Source organism: Salvelinus fontinalis, chromosome 1 (genome assembly GCF_029448725.1).
Source record: "Salvelinus fontinalis isolate EN_2023a chromosome 1, ASM2944872v1, whole genome shotgun sequence".
NCBI classification, from domain to species: Eukaryota; Metazoa; Chordata; class Actinopteri; order Salmoniformes; family Salmonidae; genus Salvelinus; species Salvelinus fontinalis.
This window is the reverse complement of record NC_074665.1, coordinates 60802550-60826484: the sequence shown is the minus strand read 5'-3', so window position 1 is coordinate 60826484 and position 23935 is coordinate 60802550. Positions and strand designations below refer to the sequence as shown.

General features: G+C 42.7%; 1 protein-coding gene across 2 annotated transcripts; it reads right to left on the bottom strand.

Annotated features, from left to right (window-relative positions):
* Positions 1 to 5634: 5634 nt before the first annotated feature.
* LOC129859093 (acyl-CoA desaturase-like) lies at positions 5635 to 18375 on the bottom strand. Of its 2 annotated transcripts, none has more exons than XM_055928467.1 (6): positions 18261 to 18375; positions 17758 to 18040; positions 16175 to 16305; positions 13778 to 13983; positions 9725 to 9957; positions 5635 to 8004 (listed from the first exon to the last, which is right to left on the bottom strand). In XM_055928467.1, the coding sequence occupies exons 2-6, from the start codon at positions 17987 to 17989 to the stop codon at positions 7805 to 7807; spliced, it is 1002 nt and encodes a 333-aa protein (XP_055784442.1). In that variant the 5' UTR covers positions 17990 to 18040; positions 18261 to 18375; the 3' UTR covers positions 5635 to 7804. The 2 variants fall into 2 exon arrangements, with proteins under 2 accessions (XP_055784442.1, XP_055784450.1); XM_055928475.1 differs by having other exon boundaries at positions 17758 to 18035.
* Positions 18376 to 23935: the final 5560 nt, after the last annotated feature.

Sequence of the window (23935 nt, the reverse complement as noted above, 5' to 3'; positions counted from 1 at the left end):
TATGATAAACTGTTGACCACACTATTTGCCAAGAGAGTTTTCATCTATACTTTTCGTGGCTGTGTATTTACCACCAAAGACAGATGCTGGCACTAAGACCGCACTCAGTCAGCTGTATAAGGAAAAGAGCACACAGGAAACCGCTCACCCAGAGTCGGCGCTCATAGTGGCCGGAGACTTTAATGCAGGGAAAATTAAATCAGTTTTACCTAATCTCTATCAACGTGTTAAATGTGCAACCAGAGGGGGAAAAAATTCTAGATCACCTGTATTCCACACACAGAGACGTGTACAAAGCTCTCCCTCGTCCTCCATTTGGTAAATCTGACCATAATTCTGACCACTATCCTCCTGATTCCTGCTTACAAGCAGAAATTAAAGCAGGAAGCACCAGTGACTCGGTCTATAAAAAAGTGGTCAGATGAAGCAGATGCTAAAATACAGGACTGTTCTGCTATCACAGACAAGAACATGTTCCGGGATTCTTTTGATTGCACTGAGGAGTACACCACATCAGTCACTGGCTTTATCAATAAGTGCATCGAGGACGTCATTGCCACAGTGACTGTACGTACATACCCAAACCAGAAGCCATGGATTACAGGCAACATTCACACTGAGCTAAAGGGCAGAGCTGCCACTTTCAAGGTGCGGGACTCTAACCCGGAAGCTTATAAGAAATTCTGCTATGCCCTCCAACAAACCATCAAACAGGCAAAGCGCCAATACAGGGCTAAGATTGAATCGTACTACACCGGCTCCGACTGGCTCCGTCTTATGTGGCAGGGCTTGCAAACTATTACAGACTACAAAGGGAAGCACAGCCGCGAGCTGCCCTGTGACACGAGCCTACCAGACGAGCTAAATCACTTCTATGCTCGCTTCGAGGCAAGCAACACTGAGGCATGCATGAGAGCATCAGCTGTTCCGGATGACTGTGTGATCACGCGCTCCGTAGCCGACGTGAGTAAGACCTTTAAACAGGTCAACATTCACAAGGCCGCGGGGCCAGACGGATTACCAGGATGTGTGCTCCGGCCATGTGCTGACCTACTGTCAGGTGTCTTCACTGACATTTTCAACATGTCCCTGATTGAGTCTGTAATACCAACTACCAATACTGTTTCAAGCAGACCACCATAGTCCCTGTGCCCAAGAACACTAAGGCAACCAGCCTAAATGACTACAGACCCGTGGCACTCATGTCCGTAGCCATGAAGTGCTTTGAAAGGCTGGTAATGGCTCACATCAACACCATTATCCCAGAAACCCTAGACCCACTCAATTTGCATACAGCCCAAACAGATCCACAGATGATGCAATCTCTATTGCACTCCACACTGCCCTTTCTCACCTGGACAAAAGGAACACCTACGTGAGAATGCTATTCATTGACTACAGCTCAGCGTTCAACACCATAGTACCCTCAAACCTCATCACTAAGCTAAGGATCCTGGGACTAAACACCTCCCTCTGCAACTGGATCCTGGACTTCCCGACGGGCCGCCCCCAGGTGGTGAGAGTAGGTAGCAACACATCAGCCACGCTGATCCTCAACACTGGAGCTCCTCGGGAGTGCGTGCTCAGTCCCCTCCTGTACTCCCTGTTCACCCACGACTGCGTGGACAGGCACGACTCCAACACCATCATTAAGTTTGCAGACAACACAACAGTGGTAGGCCTGATCACTGACAACGACGAGACAGCCTATAGGGAGGAGGTCAGAGACCTGGCCGGGTGGTGCCCGAATAACAACATATCCCTCAACGTAACCAAGACTAAGGAGATGATTGTAGACTGCAGGAAAAGGAGGACTGAGCACGCCCCCATTCTCATCGACAGGGCTAGTGGAGCAGGTGGAGAGCTTCAAGTTCCTTGGTGTTCCACCAAGACAGTCGTGAAGAGGGCACGACAAAGCCTATTCCCCCTCAGGAAACTAAAAAGATTTGGCATGGCTCCTTAGATCCTCAAAAGGTTCTACAGCTGCAACATCGAGAGCATCCTGACTGGTTGCATCACTGCCTGGTACAGCAACTGCTCGGCCTCTGACCGCAAGGCACTACAGAGGGTAGTGCGTACGGCCCAGTACATCACTGGGGCTAAACTGCCTGCCATCCAGGACCTCTACACCAGGCGGTGTCAGAGGAAGGCCCTAAAAATGGGCAAAACCCCCAGCCATAGACTGTTCTTGGGCGCATGGCAAGCGGTACTGGAGCGCCAAGTCTAGGACCAAAAGGCTTCTCAACAGCTTTTACCGCCAAGCCATAAGACTCCTGAATAGGTAATCAAATGGCCACCCAGAATATTTGCATTGTGTCTCGTCCCCCCAACCCCTCATTTACACTGCTGCTACTCTCTGTTTATCATATATGCATAGTCACTTTAAACATACCTACATGTACATACTACCTCAATTAGCCAGACTAACCGGTTTCCCCGCACATTGGCTCCCCGGACTATCTGCATTGTGTCCCGCCACCCACCAACCGCCAACCTGTTTTACGCTACTACTACTCTCTGTTTATAGTATATGCATAGTCACTTTAACCATACATACATATACATACTACCTCAATTAGCCTGACTAAGCGGTGCCTGTATATGGCCTCACTACTGTTATTTTTCACTGTCTATTTACTGTTGTTTTTTAAATTTCTTTACTTATCTATTGTTCACCTAATACCTATTTTTTACTTAAACATTGCACTGTTGGTTAGGGCCTGTTAAGTAAGCATTCACTGTAAGGTCTACACATATTGTATTCGGCGCATGTGACAAACTTTGATTTGAAATAGCTGTGCAGCAACACTCCCAATCTAACCTGACAGAGCTTGAGAGGATCTGCAGAGAATGGGAAAAACTCCCCAAATACAGGTTTGCCAAGCTTGTAGCGTCAAATCAAATCAACGTTTATTTGTCACGTGTGCTGAATACAACAGGTATTTCACTTTACAGTGAAATGCTTACTTACAGGCTCTAACCAACAGTACAATTTCATTATAGATAAATATTTTTAAAGGAATTAGGTGAGCATTAGGTAAGTAAAGAAATAAAAACAACAGTAAAAAGACAGTGAAAAATAACAGTAGCAAGGCTATAACAGTAGCGAGGCTATATACAGGCACCGGTTAGTCGGGCTGATTGAGGTAGTATGTACATGATAAACAGAGAGTAGCAGCAGCGTAAAAGAGGGGTTAGGGGGGGGCATACAATGCAAATAGTCTGGGTGGCCATTTGATTACCTGTTCAGGAGTCTTATGGCTTGGGGGTAAAAATCTGTTGAGAAGCCTTTTTGTGCTAGACTTACCGCTTGCCACGCGGTAGTAGAGAGAACAGTCTATGACTGGGGTCAAAATCAAGAAGACTCGAGGCTGTAATCCCTGCCAAAGGTGCTTCAACAAAGTACTGAGTAAAGGGTCTGAATACTTATGTAAATGTACATTTCAGTTTTATTTTTATTTTCATAAAGGGTATCATAGATCAATTTGATCAGGGGCTTGTGGGGAACAATGTAATACCATCAAAAGTTTGCTACGCCAAAGTGGAAACATTTTTCCACTGGCCCATGGACTACATCGAATGATCCTGCAAATCCCCTCAGTATGCAGTCCAATCATAATAATCTAATTCTATAGCCTACACTTGAGACACTTGTAAGACTAAATTATATATATATATATATTCATTCATAATACAATTTTAAAGCTAACAGCTGGCAAGAAAAATCTTAAGTAAAAAAATGTCTGATTGTCTAATATTCTACCAGTGCCAACTGTCCTGCAGTAGGCAAGATACCCTGTTAAGAAACAAATACATCAAAAATACAAAGTTAGCCTAGACTATTTTCTAGGCTAATATTGCAGCCTAGGTCTAGTGTCCAGCAAAGCAGATTAGCGTTTGACAGTGCAGGGCTAAAACTGTCAGCCTGATGACCACACAAGCATTACATACAGAGTAGTGGATGGTCTGACACCAGGCAGCCAATGGAGAGAGGGGTGATGTCACTGGGAGCTGGCCAGCTCCCAGACAGACAGCGGTGCTGTAGTGGAGACACCCACTGGAACTGGACAGACAGACCTGGCTTCAAGCACTGTTTAAATTATTTCAAAAACTTTATCTGTACTTCATTGAGCTTGCCTGCTGCAATGAAACCAATAGAAAATTCTCAAAAGTACAAACCCCACCTACCTGGCACTCTAGGCAGACTAAAGCAAACCATCAAAGTATTTGAAAGATTGCAAATACTTTTTGAACCCAGGTCCGGACTAGTCAACCTGTTGCAACTCTGACACTGTTTGCATAAACTAAGTATTCACTGTCTAGGCACAAACTGGCCATTTGGAATTAGCCAAAAATAGTCTGTGTACTTGTAAATTGTTTTGTAATGACAAAGTAGGAGAGGAATGTTAGCTAAACAGACCACTACCCAGGCTAAAATATTGGTACAACATATGAATTAGTCTGTCTATATTTCATTAGAGTGAAGAGGAGTCATTTTCAGTGATGGTTATTCTTGGCTTGAAACATTCCCCAGTAGGTGGTGCATATGCGCTAGCTTTCGAAGAGACGTTAGTCAACAAACTGAAACCGGTATTTTAGCAGTATATCAGAATGTTTCATTCAACTCGCGATCAGGCAATGCACTTAAATGAACCCGTAAAGCAAAGGCTCAAGACAAAAACCATAGATAGACCAAGACCCTGGCACATTGACGATGACCAGAGAAAACAGTAAAACAGTGTCTTGTTGCTGCCATTCAGTGTTGGTCAGAGAGAGAACACGCATAGCAATCTCACATGGTCTGATTGTGCGCGATAGGAGAACGTGTCGAGCATGAATGACCAGCTCAAGATTGAACTGATAAGCAGATGGCTGTGGAACTAGTGGAATGTAAAAGTTGGTAGCAAGCATACTATGTCCAGAGAGATTGAGATAATCAGTTACAACCTGAACAGTCCAGGGAGCCTAGGGGACCAACACAACAACTTAGTTTGGCGCTTGGAAGTGATGGCATTTGACTATCAGCAAACAACGTCAAGTTCTGGAGAAAAAAAACGTAAAGCCGACCGGTACATAGTGTCCGCATAGACGCCGTTTAAATGCACTGAACGGTTTGTTTCAGATGCAACCCTCATTTTGTGTTTAGGTTATGAATATGCAATGTAAATCAGTAAATGTCACATTCAAGAGAGCTGTTGAAGTGTTAGGACTTTTATTCTACTTGGTGTTGGGTTTGAGTGTAAAGTTTAAATTCTAAAATACCATGACACAACCACCATATGATGATTCAGTGAGCAGTACGGGAAGGGAGGTTGTGAGCCTAGGCCAGAGAATAGCCTGGGGACAAGGCCTGTCAGAGAATGACTTTCTATGATAGCTGCAATGTGTTTCCCTAAAATGATTTAATATTAATGGTGAGAATAAATTATGCTTACACAGCTGACCACCTCAATAACATCACCAAGGGTGTATTCACTTGGAACCAAACAGGGAGGAACTAACCTGAACTTGTCCAAATGAGAAAAAAAAAAAAGTTGTTTCCTATTGCAAAACATTTATGGTGTGCTTCCATGAATACACCCCAGTCACTTTGCAGAAAATTGTAGACATTGATGCAAAAGTGAAAAGGACAAGTAAATGGTAAGACAATGACTTGTCTTTTATTCAATTAGAAGTGGAGAGATTACAGAATTACAACAAACAGACAGCAGGACATGCTTTTCAACATGTAGAAAATTTGGTTTATTTACGGTACATACAGTGGGTAGAACATTCTTAGAAAAAATGCTGCAGTTTTTTTTAAGGCATTCAGACTTCAAGAAGTTAACACTGCACAAAATAATTGCACTGAGAAAGGTAGACCGAAGTGTGACAAATTACATAACTAATCTGGAATCTTGTTTCTTCAGAGCCAAACACCACATTTGTTTAACTATTATGCAAAAATGTGTTCTTAATCCCTCAGAATCTGATACTGTACAGAATATCCCAAGGATGCAAAGCACATGGTCTTTCCTTTTACTTGAGTTAAATAAGTTATTTCCATTACTTTCTCTCCGATATATCTATTAAGAAATTAATTAAATAACTCAGCCACAGCTCCAAAGCAAATATTCAAAATGCCATTTTTTCCCCCTCAGTACTCAGAAGTAGAATTCCTATAGTTTCCCCCCTCACTCCTAGAGTGTTAACTTACAATTGATGTACAACCAAATTAACTAAACCCCTGGCTGTCCTTTCCCTCCCCTGTCACATCCATCTTTTTCTAGACATGTCCACGTCTACTAAGCGCGCAAAGTACATAACATTACTTCCATAAGGCATCTTGGGCAAGAGTCGACTAAATGTAATTCAAGATACCGAGACGACACGTATGCAAATGCTCTCAAAGCCTCTTTCACCTTGACCTATTGGAGACCGAAATCCCTTACTTTTAACTTCAGCTGCAGTAAGAGTAAAAAATACAAACTATTATTTTGTATAATAAAGACTGATCAGAGTTTGCGTTTTAACTATGTTTCAGTGCAGAAGTGTTTCTGAAGCAGGATGGAAAAAACCCAACCAACCAGGCTTCTGTTCGACCAGCCGACTGTAGTCACAGGCACCGTCGCCCCCACAAAATATCCAGAGGTATAAATCGTGTTATACACAAATGAAGAGACCTTATGTACGTCCCAAATGGCACCTGATTCCATACAGTGCACTACCTTTGACCAGAGCCCACAATGGGCCCTGGTCAAAAATAATGCACTATACAGGGAATATGTGCAATTTGAGATCTGATACCTTCCTTCATCCTCTTCTACAAGAGGAACTAATCTCCTGTTAAGAGCAACTTGGACAGGAGGAGTCAACTGGTGCAATAATATGTAACGCTGCCGCATAACTGCACTTCTACACCAGCCTATATGGAATATGGTCTGGTATATAAATGACAGCTCAACAGTATGTTGACTTAGAAGTAAGTAGGGCTGTTTCAACACAGCAGCTTATAGTAAAATAAGACTGAAGTAGGGTGGCTTAATAACAGCAAATCATGTTAAATATAAAACTTACATTTCATCTTAAACGTAAATGTAAACTTTTGACAAAAGGTGGACTTCCCCCCAGGATTTTAAAGAATTTTAACTACTTCACACTTAGGGAATGAATGTCAACAAAGCGTGACTGATAGAAAGATTTGGATCCGAATTGAAATCGACACATTATCAAAACAAATTTCACCTACTTAGCCTAAAATGTGAAGAAACCTCAAACTTTTTTCACAATTTCAAAAGTGCCAGATGGTTAATTAATAATAGCGCATGAATAAATTAGAGGTTAACGTCCTACCATCTTCATTGTTGGTGCAGATGGCACAGGCAGGTAGTTTGGTTGGTGTAATAGTGTCACGCATTACAGCGTCCATCTCCGCCACACTTCAGGTTTCCACCAATAGTGACTTACTCTTTAAATTTCTGTGCTAACATACCTAGCTTAGCCAGGCCATTAGATCACTTTCCTTAGTCACCTCACACATCATTCATTGGAAAAAAATAATAATAAAAAATAGAAACTTTACTGAAAGGTCTAGGACCAATTTTAAAGCCAATATTAGTCTGAGGAACTCAAGTATAGGTTTTTAACTCATAACACAGAAGCAGACATCAATGGACCATGGTTTGATCACTACTAACTGCAGCACTACTAACTCCATCAATACTGCAATTTACTACAGCTACATTCTTTCTTTCATTGGTTTAGCCTGTTTTATCGTATCTGGCATCGGTCGCATCAAGTCCGTAACGGTTTGAGACAACATTACTCAGCCAGTCTTGTGGCTGCCGTCACCTGTTCGCTGGGCGCGGGCCGAAACGAGGTCGTGGGACACCCTCTTGCAGTCCTTGGCCAGGCCCAGAAAGCACATGAGGTCTATGAAGGCAGTGGTGATGTTCATCTTAATGCCGAACTCACTGGTGGCATAGTCAAAGGGGAAGGTGTGGTGGTAGTTGTGGAAGCCCTCGCCTGGCAGGAAGGATACAAGGGGACAGGAAAGTCAGGTTAAAACCATAAACCAATAGCCAGTCACAGGTGACGTGGGGACAGCAAAGTCTAGATTGAGAAGAAAAAAAAATAAGAGATGGAATCCCCTTTACTCCATGCACCTGGTAATACTATAGGTGTGCATCTATGAAAGTTACAAAAAAAAAAAAAAAGGATTCAAAACAATCACCATAATTGATATGTAAACTAAAGCACTGAGTCTGAAAAGTGCTACAATATGGATGGCTAACTTGAGTCCTGGAGGGCTGCTGCGTGCAACATTTTGTTCCAGTCAAGCATTCAAATACACGATTCAACAAAGTTAATTATGGTCTCCAACTTGAACCAGAGCACTCAAACCTGCACAAACTACCTTAGTCAAGTGTTGCAAGTCCCTGAGCCATATTCGTTTATAGATTGAACAAAAATATAAAAACGCAACCATTTCAAAGATTTTTTTTACTCAGTTAAAGTTCATAAGGAAATCAGTCAATTGAAAAAATAATTAATTAGACCCTAATCTATGGATTACACATGATTGGGAATACAGATAGGCAACTGTTGGTCACAGATAGCTTAAATGTTTTAAAACATTTTTATAATTGGGCCTCAGGATCTCGTCATGGCATCGCTGGATTCAAATTGCCATCGATAAAATACAATTGTGTTAGTTTGTCCGTAGCTTATGCCTGCCCATACCCCCACCATGGGGCACTCTGTTCACAACGTTGACATCAGCAAACTGCTCTCCCACATGACACCATACACGTGGTCTGCAGTTGTGAGGCCTGTTGGACATACTGCCAAGTGCTCTAAAATGTTGGAGGCGGCTTATGGTAGAGAAAATAAATTAAATTCTCTGGCAACAGCTCTGGTGGACCTTCCTACAGTCAGAATGCATATTGCATGCCCTAGACAACTTGAGACAGGTTGTGTGACAAAACTTCACATTTTAGAGTGGCCTTTTATTGTCTCCAGCACTAGGTGCGCCTGTGTAATGATCATGCTGTTTAATCAGCTTCTTGACATGCCACACCTGTCAGGTGGATGGATTATCTTGGTAAAGGAGAAGCGCTCACTAACAGGGGTGTAAACTAATTTGTGCACAAAATTGAGAGAAATAAACTGTGTGCATCAAACATTTCAACTCATGAAACCAACACGTTACATGTTGCGAGATATACACACTGTAGGCTGAGACAATAACATCGCTCCATGGTAAAAAAATAAGTATGAAAGAAGCACAACTGTATGCACTCACTACCATAAGGCACTCTAGATAAGTCTGCTAAAGGACTAAAATGTAAAAATTACAAGTTCCACTCGTTTTAAGCTATTCAACTAAAACATGATATTTTCACAGCTGACAAACAGGCAGCTATACAGACGAGAGTTTATAGTAGAACATGCAATCAGTCGGACCGAAGCTCTGATTTCACACAAACAGCAGGATCTCTTGCACAAAGTAAACACAGGCCACTGGATTAGCGAGTTCCGCCTACACTACACCATGCCAGGCTGCATCAGCAAGGCTACAGTACAAGTGTGATGGTGGTTAGACACAAAATGGCATATTGGCTTTGTCCAAAACAGCAAACAGCCTTTTCCTATAGAGTGCAAGGCTCTGGCCAATAGTAGTGCTCCAGACAAATCCCCCCCCCCCCCACCTTAAATATATATATTTTTTAAGTCAGATCCTTACCGATGGCACTGAAGGCCACGAAACGGTTCTCACTGGGGTTGATGTTATGGTCGTAGGGTCGGTTGCCCCACATGTGAGCTGCAGAGTTGACCAGCCAGGTAGAGTTCAGCACCAGGGTGTACCGCATGAGGACCGGGATGAAGTAGCCCACCCACAGGGACTCACCCCACAGGTACCAAGGCACCCACATGGGCACCAGGAAACACAGCAGAACCACAGAGAGCTTGTAGTACCTAGAGGGGACAGAGGGAAGAGATGCGGAGACATTGGTTTGGTGTGTGTCAAATACAAAGAAAATCTAGAGCTCCACCATTCATTTTTGGGGTGGGTGGGTGAGATTAGTACTGGAATATATATGCGTCAAACAAAAGTAGCTGTGTTACTCAAGAGTTTGTAAGTAGAACTGGAACCATTCTGTTATGTTGAATCAAAATTAAATTTAAGTTACTAAAGCTGGGGAAGTGAACACCACCAAGCACCTAGATTCATAAACAGAGTTACTAAACCATGGAAGGTCACACCTAGTTCAGTACCAAAACAAGTACATGTTCTGAAGAATTCTATTCAGTTGATTTAGTCTTCCACCAAAAAGTTAAAAATGACCCATTTCTGTGGTGCTACTAGTTTGGGACTACGTACGCGAGTACCCACTGCCTGCTGATAAATGGCAAGCCAGTCACTGTACTTTGTGTGGGTATGGCTCAATCGAGGCCCTGGCAGAGATGGCAGCTCTTATCAATAGATCAGTCAGCCAGCGTCGTCACGGACACCACAACCTATAGATGTAGGATCTTAATTTGATCTATTATTGTCACAGCAAAATAATCCTGAAGCAACCGGATTTTAACATTTAGTCCATAATGCTGCTTGATTGGTAAGGCTATTAGCTGGCTAAAAGTAAGCTACATGAAAAGTGCAATACTGTTAATATAACAGTGTGATAGTGTGGGCACACAGATTTTGTTCACCTTGTCAGCTCAGGGATTCAAACCTGCACCCTCCCATTTATTTTACTATGTCTACGTTGTAAATGCTTTGGTGCCAAACTGCTGGCAGTTGTGAAATAGTCAATAATTGGAAGAATTAATTAAAATGCCATTGTTGATTAGATGCTTTTTTACAAATGATACATGTGTGGAGCATGCATGAGGAGAAATGTGGATATTTTTGGGACGTGAACAGGTGTGTTTGACCTGACAAAGATCCGTTTCAGATGGAAACATTGTCAATAAAGCAGTGAATTGGGAGTGTTAACGGTGTGCGGGCTTTCTTGTTCTATACTAGTATTCTTTATTAGCCCAGCACCTATGTTTAAGGATGTGAGTATGACCAAAGTTTTCTATAGACGATACTTTCTTTTCATACAGCAAGACTCCATTACGCACCGCCATTTGGGTGTCGACCAGAGATGGCAAATCCAATTGAAGAGGATGTTAACCTCCATAAGACATTTGAATTCACAACTGAAGACAATGCCCGTATTATGACAAGAGACTGTTTGACAATCATGTTGAAACAGAATCACTACAAGAGACTGAAACACCTATGACAGAGAGACACATATGCATCTCCACGCTGTCACTGAGCAACTATTTGCGTAAGAAATTGATCCCACAAAGCCTTAGAATCCAGAACGCACCCAATCAGCAGAGAATGAGAATCTGTGACCAGTGGTGCCAAATTACAAACAAATGCTTATTTGATCTGATGGCTCTTATTATCCAGGAAATAGCTGAGCAACTGGGTTGAATACGTGAGAAGATGCAAGCGGTGCGATTACAACTGCACGCAGCAATAACTGACCCTGAAAAACACAAATATGGAGAGCACACTAGTGACTGTCAAACAAACCAACCATCTGGATAAGAGTTTCAGACAGCGGGGTTACCCAGAGGAATGGCTGCATGACGCAAGGGAATGTTAAAAAAATATAACCCACGATGACAGCCTCACGCCCAAACCTCGCCGCCATCCTGACCAACGCTTCCTTCAGTACCCCCCACTTGGTAAACATTGACCACATCATTATAAAAAAAAAAAAAACAGGTACATCTTGAGCACTGATCCACAACTGGAAAAGACATTTAAAAGAACCCCCGTGGGTAGTCTTCAGACGCACCCCTAACAGCAGCCAAATGTTGGTGAGGTCTGATCTTCCACCAGTGCCAAGCAGTACCTTTCTAGACAATGTGCCGGAAGGTAACTATAGATGTGGCGGATGCACCCAGTGTAACTTCACGAACAAATGTAATGTCCAATCACCCCATTACAGGCAAGGGCATTATCACATGTTCCACAAAATGTGATTTACCTGATCAAATGTATTTGTGGTCCATGCTATGTTGGAAAAACAAAACAAGCTCTGAAAACAAGGATAGCAGAACACAGGAGTAATATCAGGACCCTTGACCAGAGAAACCCTGTGGCTGCACATTTCATGGATGCTTGTCACAACATTAGCTCTGAGATACATTGGCATCGAACATGTTAAGACTCCTAGGAGGGGCGGAGATACTGATAATCTATTATTGAGAATATAATTGTTTTGGATTCCATGTCTCAAGAGCTTGATATCAGACCATTTCGTACCTGAATGTTACTATACTTTGATTCGTCTTGGCTTCCAGGTTACCCATTTGGTAATTATGTAAATATATATTATGTTCTGGAACAATTCCATGCACCCATCTCATTGTTATTTAATTATTAGTGATATGTAAATGTTTTTTGCACCCACCATGCGTCATGTGAGGTGAAATGTGGATATTTTTGGATGTGAGCACTCAGTGTTTGACCTGACGAAGATCCATTTCAGATGGAAACGTTGTCAATAAAGCGGTGAATTGGGAGCTTAAACAGTGTGCGGGACTTGTTGTTCTATACATGTGGCGCACTCAGTTTGGTTTACTTTAGATCGTCACGTATAGAAAATCAATTCAAATGAAATCTCAATATTGTCAAGTCACTTGTGCTGGTCCCGTGGAACATACGTACAATGATGTGGAACACACCGGATTTGGTTGCTTGATTATTGCAGTGATAAGATCAATGTCTTATGTCCAGTGGCATAGCTGATGGTAGAGAGGAAATGCAAAACTCAATGTCATCTGATCACCAGTCACATGCAGTCCAAAACGTGATGTGCCATTAGTTCTCTAACCGTTGGTTTATATGGTGGATAGGATTTTATACAGAGCTCTTTCAAGTGTACAATGACTAAAATTGCCCCTTTGTGGCACTCTGTGCATGCTACTGCCAATGGAGGTTTGTGCAACTGCCTCGTTGGGACAGGCTCGTAAGCAAACACTTCACAGTAAAGTCGACACCCGTTGTATTCAGCGCATGAGACATTTTTTTTTATTGATTCAGGGTAATGTATAAAAATGCCCAGTTGCCCATTATTTTGGCTACCATGGCTAGAAAATATCTGTGACTTTGAAAGAGGGGTCTCAACTGAGCATAGGGGGTTTTAAGGGTGTGGTTGTGTCAGTCACCAGATCAACCCAATTGAATACTTGTGGGAGATTCTGGAGTGGTGCCTGACACAGCGTTATCCACCACACCAAATTATGAAATTTCTTGTGGAAAACAAATTGTTGCATCCCTCCAATAGGATTCCAGACACCTGTAGAATCTAGGCCAAGGCACATTGAAACTGTGCTGGCCCCCCCTGTTAAGACACTTCATGTTGGCATTTCCTTTATTGAGGCAGTTACCTGTACAACACTGCATGATTCAGAGTGAGGGCACTGCCAGGGTCAACCTAAAAATACTACCAGGAAAGAAGTCACCCCACTAATGACTGCTACTGTATGTAGGTAAGAAACTCTTTACCATATACCAACAGATAACATAGTATTGTGTGGCTCAATTGGTAGAGCATGGGGCTTGCAACGCCAAGATCATGGTTTCGGTTTACGCTGGGGCCACCCATCCAAGTGGCTTATACATGCTCTATAAACCACTTTCGATAAAAGCGTCTGCTAAAATGGCATATTGGAGAAGACATCAGATATGAAGGACTAGACAGGGCAGAGACCCTTCTCTTCTTACTTTCTCTGGAACATGACGACTTTATCTGCCTTCAGGTCCGTCAGCTCCAGCTTCTTGCCCTTCTCGATCACGTCAGGGTGCTTGCGGACGAGCAGCCAGCCAATGTGAGCGAAGAAGAAGCCCCGCAGTGCATTGTGGGGGTCCGCATCCGTCTCGGAGTACTTGTGGTGAACCCGGTGGTCCCTCGCCCACTCGTAAATGTCATTCTGGAGGAAACAATAGAAATGTGGTTGTTCAGGAGGCACTTTATCCAACACTAATAACAGCAGCATGTACAGTAGTACAGCTAGGTGAAATGGGGAGAGAAAAAAAATATATATATACACATACACACAAACTACTGTAATGGTTGTAACCAGGGTCAGCTGCAGACCACCACACTGGCTAATGATAGGAACTGGACCAGGATTGATTCCCTTTCTGCTTCAAAATACACATTGTTTTCCCTGATTAATTTATACATGGGATTGTTGTTGTAGCCTATAGCAACAAAAATAGGTGAAGACAAGCGTATGGGAAATACATTTGGCCCTTATTGGGTTGTGCCGTGGCGGAGATCTTTGTGGGCTATACTTGGCCTGGTCTCAGGATGGTAAGTTGGTTGTTGAAGGTATCCCTCTAGCGGTGTGGGGGCTGTGCTTTGGCAAAGTGGGTGGGGTTATATCCTGCCTGTTTGGCCCTGTCTGGGGGTATCAGATGGTGCCACAGTGTCTCCAGACCACTCCTGTCTCAGCCTCCAGTATTTATGCTGCAGTAGTTTATGTGTCAGGAGGCTAGGGTCAGTCTGTTATATCTGAGTACTTCTCCTGTCTTATCCGGTGTGAATTTAAGTATGCGCTCTAATTCTCTCTATCGGAGGACCTGAGCCCTAGGACCATTCCTCAGGACTACCTGGCATGATGACTCCTTGCTGTCCCCAGTCCACCTGGCCGTGCTGGTGCTCCAGTTGCAACTGTTCTGCCTGCGGCTATGGAACCCTGACCTGTTCACCGGACGTGCTACCTGTCCCAGACCTGCTGTTTTCAACTCTCTAGAGACAGCAGGAGCGGTAGAGATACTCTTAATGATCTGCTATGAAAAGCCAACTGACATTTACTCCTGAGGTGCTGACTTGTTGCACCCTCGACAACTACTGTGATTATTATTATTTGACCATGCTGGTCATTTATGAACATTTGAACATCTTGGCCATGTTCTGTTATAATCTCCACCCGGCACAGCCAGAAGAGGACTGGCTACCCCTCATAGCCTGGTTCCTCTAGGTTTCGGTCTTTCTAGGGAGTTTTTCCTAGCCACCGTGCTTCTACACCTGCATTGCTTGCTGCTTGGGATTTTAGGCTGGGTTTCTGTACAGCACTTAGAGATCAGCTGATGCAAGAAGGGCTATATAAATAAATTTGATTTGAGTCACCACCCACATTAGCAAACGTAGTTATTTCAAAAATTCACATCTTGTATAGGCTAGGCAACATACCGTAATCAATGATAACAGAAAAATGCCTGTGATAAGTGAGCGGTATGGTTGGTGACAAATGTATTTATTGTCCCAGCTCTATAGTACTCTATACAGTAGTACACGAGACCCATGGTGAGGGAATCTGGGGCCGTATGTATCAAGTGTTTCAGAGTAGACGTGCTGATTTAGGATCAGTTTTGCCGTTTAGATCACAATAAAATGAGTCTACGCGGACAGGGAGAACCTGATCCTAGATTGGCATTCTTACTCAGATGCTTGATACAGTGCATTTGGAATGTATTCAGACATTTACTTTTCCACCTTGTTACATTGCAGCCTCATTCTAAAATGGCTTAATTACATTCCCCCCCTCAATCTACACACAATACCCCACAACGACAAAGCAAAAACAGGTTTAGAATTTTTGGCAAATCTGTAAAAGAATATAAACCTTATTTACATAAGTACACAAACACTTTGCTACAAGACTCGAAATTGAGCTCAGGTGTATCCTGTTTCCATTGACCATCTTAAGACATCCCCATCCAACCTGACAAAATCTGCAGAGAAGAATGGGAGAAGTTCCCAAATACAGGTGTGCCAAGCTTGTAGTGTCATACCCAAGAAGAGTGGAGGCTGTAGTCACTGCCAAAAGGTACTTAAAGTACTGAGTAAAGGGTCTGAAAATATTTATGTTTTTAATACACTTGCAAAAATGTCTAAACCTGTTTTTGCTTTGTCATTATGGGTTGTGTAGTTTGAGAAAAAAATGATGTAATACATTTTTTGAATAAGCTGTAACAAAATGAAGAAAGTCAAGGGATCTGAATACTTTCCAAATGCACTGTGTGATACCCACGGTATGTATCCTATGCTGGTTACAAATACAATCCTCTTGAGGTCAATAAAGATGATTGAATTCAGAGATTTTGTTTGTTTACCTGGAAGGCCATGGAGTTGGCAAGGGCCAGGAAGACTCGCAGAGGGGTGGAGGCCTTGTAGGACTTGTGACTCCAGAGGCGGTGGGCCCCCGCAGTTATACCCAGGGCACTGAGCAAGAAGCACACAACAGCTACGGGAGGGAGAGCAAGAGGGATAGGACGAGAAAGAGATAAACAGACACCCATGTTTGGCACACTCACACATGTGCACAGAATCATGTCAAGCACAGATTTGACTCCCAGTAGATACAGGGGACATCATATCCCATCCCTGCCTTGTTGCTGTCGTGAGTTATTTCTGTTTGGGAGCTGGCAGTGGGAGTCGGTATGCATGTCTACTCCACTCTCATGGTTGTTGTTGTAAAAGTACTTAATGTGTAGCCAGACAAGGCTGCTTAGGATGTGAGAACTCTGGGCTGTGCAGCAAAGATATTCTGTTTAGGTGCCATGCAGCCTCTCACAATGGAATGTCTATTGGAATGGCAATTGTTCTTTGTCTCACCCAGTGGAATAATATGCAGTTCAGCACTGCACACAGACAGGGGGGGGGGGGGGGGGGGGGGGTATGCAACAGGGGAAACAAAGTTTGGGTCGTTCAGTATAATCCAGGTCATGCTTCATCTGGCCAACTACCTATTCCAGCTTTTCTTCCGCAAAAAAACCTGCACACATTGTCTCGGTCTAAACAAGCAAACAGATTGTTTCTTTATCAGAAAATAGCTACACCATTGTGAACCGAGGTGCCTCAAGTCTAGCCCAAAGGCCGGCAGATGGTGATATTGAGTCTCAATTTACCATCCAAAAGATGCAGGAAAGCCGACATACAGGAACACCCCGAATTGTGGGTGGCAGTTGCACACGTTTGTTGCCAGCGCATACAATGCGCTTGGACGGTAAGACCAAAACTACCCAATATCGCCATCTGCCGGCCTTTGGGCTACCTCAGGCCACTCATTTCAAAACATCTAGTTCTCCCTCTGCACCACAGTAGCCTGCCTATGAGCGCTTCAGTTGATAGGTGCATGCATGGTGTGATGATCAGGTGATAATGGTGTAGCTCAGGTTTCCCAAACTTGGCCCTGCCCCCTGTGCACGTTTTGGTTTTTCCCCAAACACTACGCAACTGATTCAAATAACCAACTCATCAAGCTTTGATTATTTGAATCAGCTGCGTCGAGTTACGGCAAAAAACAAAACGTGCACCTGGGGGGGGCAGGACCAAGTTTGTGAAAACCTGGTGTTAACTGTTAGGCTACATATTCCGTTACATATGACGAGAGAACTCATAGGTCCTATAGTATGAATGTGTTTATTATTTCCATGGAAAAAATATTAAGTGGGTATTCCTCAAAATAGATTTACCAACATTCAACACTATTCTCAGAGGGCAAGCAACATGTCGGTGTAACGCCACCAAGCGTATCACCCAGATTCACCACATTCTGTTTTCTAATGTCGACCGGATTTTTGATTTTTTTTTAACGCCGGATAAACTATGCTGCGTAGTCAAACTACTAACAATGGCGTAAAACGACGATAAAAGGCAAAAATAAAAGGCAAATTAAGTAAATGGCGATACTTACTCCAAGCCAGAGTTAAGGCCGAGGTGGATGGCACGAGCATCAGTCCGTAAAGCGCTCCAGCATGTAATAAAACCATTAATATGACGTTTCTCCACACCAGTCTCATCCGCGGTTTAGGGCCCTCTTTTGCTTTATAACTATCATCAAAAACATCATCTCTCGTAGACGTTTCTGCCACCACAGCATCTCTGTTTTGTTGCTTGTTGGGGTTTCTCGTCTCCGTCGCTGTCATTTCTGCTGTGGGAGTCTGTAGTTAATACGCCGTGTTGAGATGAGATCTGTGCTAGAAAGAGGACAGATAGCTATTCAATTAACATGACAAACACGGGCATCCTCGTTCATCCCACCAAGGAATCGAGCAACTTTAACGTTAAGTTAAAGTGCGTGCTCGATTTCCTGGTGCAACGCTAGGATAGCATAGGCTACTATCAAAGATGCACACAAATTGCTATCAACTGGCATCGAATACATAATTTACAGCGTAGAATAAAGAGAATCGTTACACTGTATCAAAAGGTGCACAACGCTGAGATAGCTTCTTCGGGCGAACGTTGCGCAGCTCTACTCGTGATGATGATGATTCCGCTTCCCTAGCTAAGCCTGCTGCTGAGTTTCTTGTTCAGACGTCGTTTTAAAGACTCCAATTGGTCGAGGAGCATTTGACGCCACCTCTACCCTGACAGTTTCATTGGTTGCCTGATTATCTGATGTTTAACGTTTTACAACCCCTGACTGAAATGCTGAAAGTCATCCAGAAAAAGTAAAAAAATAAAATAATAATTTTACAGTCACACATTATTTCACACTCCTTATGTATAAAATTACGCAACTTGTGTCAACGTGGTTGGATAGCTGCTGGTTAATAGGCGTAGTCATCTTTCCAGAGTCAGTGACCAGCAGTAACCTTTAGGCCCATAATTGGGTCATACTCATTACAAAAAGGGACATTGCATTCTGTTGCTCATGGAGAGGATGTGGGATGATGGGAGTTGACTGAAACAATCCAACATTATGATTTATCCTGTTTGCTTCCAACACATCACTTGGACATATGAGTATAGGCTTGGCCTACTAATATAATATTGCAGCAAGTAATAGGCTAGGATATAAATATAATAACTATTAATATAATCTCATATACATATTACAAATGTTCATTATTAAACTTGCTCCGGTACTGCTTTCCGTGCGGTAGCAGAGAGAACAGTCTATGACTTGGGTGGCTGGGAGTATTTGACCAATTTTAGGGCCTTCATCTGACACCGCCTGGTATAGAGGTCCTGGATGGCAGGGAGCTCGTACGCACTACCTTCTGTAGCACCTTGTGGTCAGATGCCAAGCAGTTGCCATACCAAGCGGTGATGCAGCCAGTCAATATGCTCTCAATGGTTAGCTCTATAACTTTTTGAGTCGTGCCCTCTTCACGACTGTGTTGGTGTTTGTGGACCATGATAGATCCTTAGTGATGCGAACACCGAGGAACTTGAAGCTCTCAACCTGCTCCACTACAGCCCTATTGAATGGGCGTGTGCTCTGCCTTCCGTTTCCTGTAGTCCACGATCAGCTCCTTTGTCTTGGAGGTTGTTGTCCTGGTACCACACTGCCAGGTCTCTGACTTCCTCCCTATAGGCTGCCTCATCATCGTCGGTGATCAGAGCTAGCACTGTCGTGTCGTCTATAAACTTAATGATGGTGTTGGAGCGGTCAAGCAGTCGTGGGTGAACATGGAGCACAGAAGGGGACTAAGCACGCACCCCTGCATTCTTTCATTGTTCCGCTCTAATCAGGGACTGATTTAGACCTGGGATACCAAATGTTTAATTAACAGGTAGAACAGAAAAACAGCAGGCTCTGGCCCTCGTAGGTTGTAAGAGTTGAATACCCCTGGTCTACAGCTTATCATGAGGTATTCGAATTCAGGCGATCAGAACCTTGAGACTTCCTTAATATTATATATTGCGCACCAGCTGTTGTTAACAAAGAGACACACATCTCCCCCCTTGAGTTTACCCGAGGCCGCCTTTCAATCCTGCCGATGCATAGAAAAAACAGCTAGATATATATTATCCATGTCCTTGTTCAGCCACGACTCCGAGAAACGTTTGTTAACAAGAAATTTGTGGCGTGGTTGAAAAACAAGTTTTAATGACTCCAAACCTAAGTGTATGTAAACTTCCGACTTCAACTGCACATGGAATTTACACTCTTGGTTGGATTTTAACCTGATATTTTCTGGTTGGTTTTTAACCATGTTCACTTGACTAAACACTGGATCCTTGGAAGGTTAACAGGCGTAGGTGTACACCTTTTAGCATAGAAAGTTTCACAGTGGAAGGCACATGTAATCATCAAAGAGTGGCCCATATTTGTCCTCTGAACACTACACATGTCAGGGCCTGTATTCATAAGGAGTTTCTGAGTAGAATTGTTAATCTAGGATCAGGGGCTGTAGGTATGAGAGTAAAAGTGCTGGTTTAGGATCAGTTTTAAAATTTTTACATCACAATGAATAAGATTACATGGACATGGGGTGACCTGATCCTAAATCTGCTTGAAACATGATTATAATAACTATAAAATTTAATCTCATACATATTAAACAAATAAAATATTTTAACTATCATGAAATCATTTGAATCAATAGAATCCTCAATAGACTATTTTCTATAACAATATTGCTCATCCTGTAGCCTAGACCCATGTTTATATAATAGAGTAATTATGAATGAAATTACTTATATTTCAACAGGTGTTCAGGATCAAGCAAACACACCATAATAACACACCATATTTTACCTGTTAAAACATGACCTCAATACTGCAATGAGTCAACCAACCTTATATAGTTTAGACTGCACTGCACTACAAATAAAGCAATTAAATAAGATCTGTAAAAGTACTACAATAAAGTATATGGAAGCATCAAATATATTTTCCATATTGCACAAGTAGAGCACAATTGCTGTACATGGAGTTTCCTGCCTGGTTGAACTTTGACCTAGTATTTTCATATGCCAAAACCGGATCCTTGGAAGGAAAAAATACACCATATTTTAGGCTACCTGTTGGAACATGACAAGCCTTTACCTGCCCCTGCAATGCAATCCTAGAATACTTCCTTTATTGGTCCATTTACATGACCCTAATGTATGTTTTGTGGTCACAGTACCCAACCTGACACATAACACACACGGGAGCAGCATAATTAAGGGCAGCTGGAGCAATTAGGGGTAAAGTGCCTTGCTCTAACGCACAACGGCGGTAAGTAGCATAGGGGATGTTGAAATTCGGAACCCTCCGGCTGCCGTCTCATTCTTTGGAGATTTCCCCCGTCAGCTCCAGGATTGAAACCGGCAACCCTGAAGTTACCGACCCGTCTCTAATTACGAGGCTACCGCAGCCCGCGAGGTTGGTTGTCTCATGGCATGAGTCAACCAACCTTATACAGTTTCATTGGTGCAGATACATTGCAGATACACATCTCATATCGCTGCTGAAAAGTACTTTAGTAATTACAAAGTACATGATTCTGTATTACAGAGCACAACCGTCATACATGAATTTTCCCTGCTGGTTGAACTTCAACCTAATATTTTCAACTTGCCAAAACTTGATCCTTGGAAGGATCAAACACACAATTATAATCATGCCCCATATTTTACCTGTTGCAACAAGTCTTCAAAACTGCCATGAGCCAAACAATCTTACAGGTCACAACTCTTTGTAGGTAGAAAGAAACATGCATTCTCTAATTCCATAAAGTAAACATACCTTTTTACTGGTCAGTTTGGACTGTCAGAATAAGGCCTTCAAGATAGGCTTGAATATCTTATAAAGTACAGTAAACGGTTGGATAATGAACTCTTTCTGTATTGAACAAGTAGGATAAACACAGCACACCCTTCATACATATAATTTACACAATTGGTTGGAACTTAACCTGATATTGTCTGGTTGGTTTTAAACCATGTTCACTTGCTCAAACACTGGATCATTGGAAGGTTAACAGGTATAGGTGTGCCTGCACTGTGGAAAGCACGTTATCAAACAGTGGCTCATAATTGTCCTCTGAACACGGCATGTCAGTAAGATTGCTAATCTAGGATTTGGGGCCATATGGAAGATCTAAGGCCGTGTCTAGACTTGACAGTTCATACAGCTTTAGTATTCTGATGATAGATTTCTGATCATGGGAGTTCCAAACCCGTCATGTATCTACACACACCTACATTTAAATGTGTCTACCGTGTCCACAGTGTGACCGGATTCCCTATTCCCGCACTGTATTAAAATGCCAGTATGCATTATACAAACGGTGGAATAGGTCAAATATGATACAAACACAACAACTGATGGCAGTAGCTAACTACTGTATGAGGCCAGCAAACACATTCCTCACATGCTAGGAACATATTTCCTCCAACGTTGTAATGAAAAAGTGCCTCTCGGTCCCAAAACACGTTTTCTGGAGACTTGTAGGAGGGGTGCTGACGTCGCCCACTGTATGCGCTTTCGGTAGCCTGATTGCTTTCGGTAGCCTGGTAGCCTGATTGCCAACCTGGCACTGTCCTCCTGAAGTGGTCAGCCAGATCGGAATACAATCAGACCACAAGGGGGGACCTGATCCTAGATCAGCGCTCTTACTCAGACACTTGATACAGCCCCAGGTCCCCCAGTACATTCATTATAACCTAAAAGGCTCAACTGATCCTAGATCAGCACTCCTACCCTGAGACACTTTATGATTACAGCCCTGATGTGATGTTGACTAATCAATATATTAGAGAACATTCTAGAAATGTTATCACTCTGCAATCTGATTCAAGTTTGATGCAAATCTAGCAAACAACCAGGTAACTCCCCTTGTAATACAAGTCATATACGTGGCACTGACTGGTACCTACGCCATAAAGATAAACAAAACATGCATGCTCATCTTGACCCTCTGGAATCCATTTATCTCTTTTTCAACTACGTTTGACCATGTGGTCATCTGTCTCGCCAACCTGTCACTCTTCTACTAGCCTGGTCCCAGATCAGTTTGTGCTGTCTTGCCATCTCCTATGGTCACTGTCACAAGACAGCACAAACATATCTGGGACCAGGCTACTTATCTCCTGGCTTAGGGGCCAGTCTGTGATTAGCCCTACTGGTCAGCAGCTCTGGTGGTCTAGGTCTGGCATGACATCATCCCTCTGACCGCTTCTGGGGAGAGAAAAAACACACGCTGTTGTCAGGCATCCCAAGGAGCACTTGTTGCAACACATTACGACACATGAACAGCGTAACCTCTGTAGCTCAAACAGGCGGTTTCTCCTACTCTGTATTTGAAACATTATTTGCACATTACGTGCAATAAGTCAGTGAACTACAGTGGCAGTGAAGTACAGTGAACCAGTACCTTCAACCACAGCTCAAATTGAGGGGTTTCATTGTTAATGAAAATGGCAAAAAGCACACCTTTTAAGCTTAAGATTTTGAAGGGGGAAAAAGATATCCCTTTTATAAGCGTTATAAAAACATTGCTTAACTCTGTAATGCTTTAGGCTATAAACAAGCAGCAACTTTCATGACAAAGGCGTGATTCTGATGCATATGGGGATATATTTGGTTCGAGGACTCAAAGCAAAGCAAAAAATCGACTTTTCTTGGGAAGTAATCTAATGTGTGACTCTGTCAGCATCTATTGAGCGAATCTCTTTCTGAAGAATATGTTTAACTATTATACTTGATGGTTCATGTTAATTACAATATTATTATCATCATGAAATAGCCTACCCAAAATATGCCATGAGTCATGTTACAAAAGCCTGGGTAGAATTGTAGGAAATTTGCTTCTAAACCACAAAAATGTACTAGAGCAACCAAATTTTTTGGGGTGTAAAAACGTATTTATTCTTTCACAATAGCTTGTCAGTGGAACAATTATCATTCCTCACAATGGGCTACATATAGGGTGATTAGTGTGCTTCTGTCAGCAAGAACAGTATTGTTGTTCTCCATACTTCTATTATTCCACTTCTTCACAGTTTTGCTAGTGCTCCTACTTACTTGAAGCCTGACATACCTACTTGTGCTTTTGAAAATAAATCTAACGAGGCCAACATTTTTGTAGGCCTTTTCATCTAAGCTATGTCCTGGACAGTGCTGATTGTAAGTCATAAAAAATTAGAAAAGG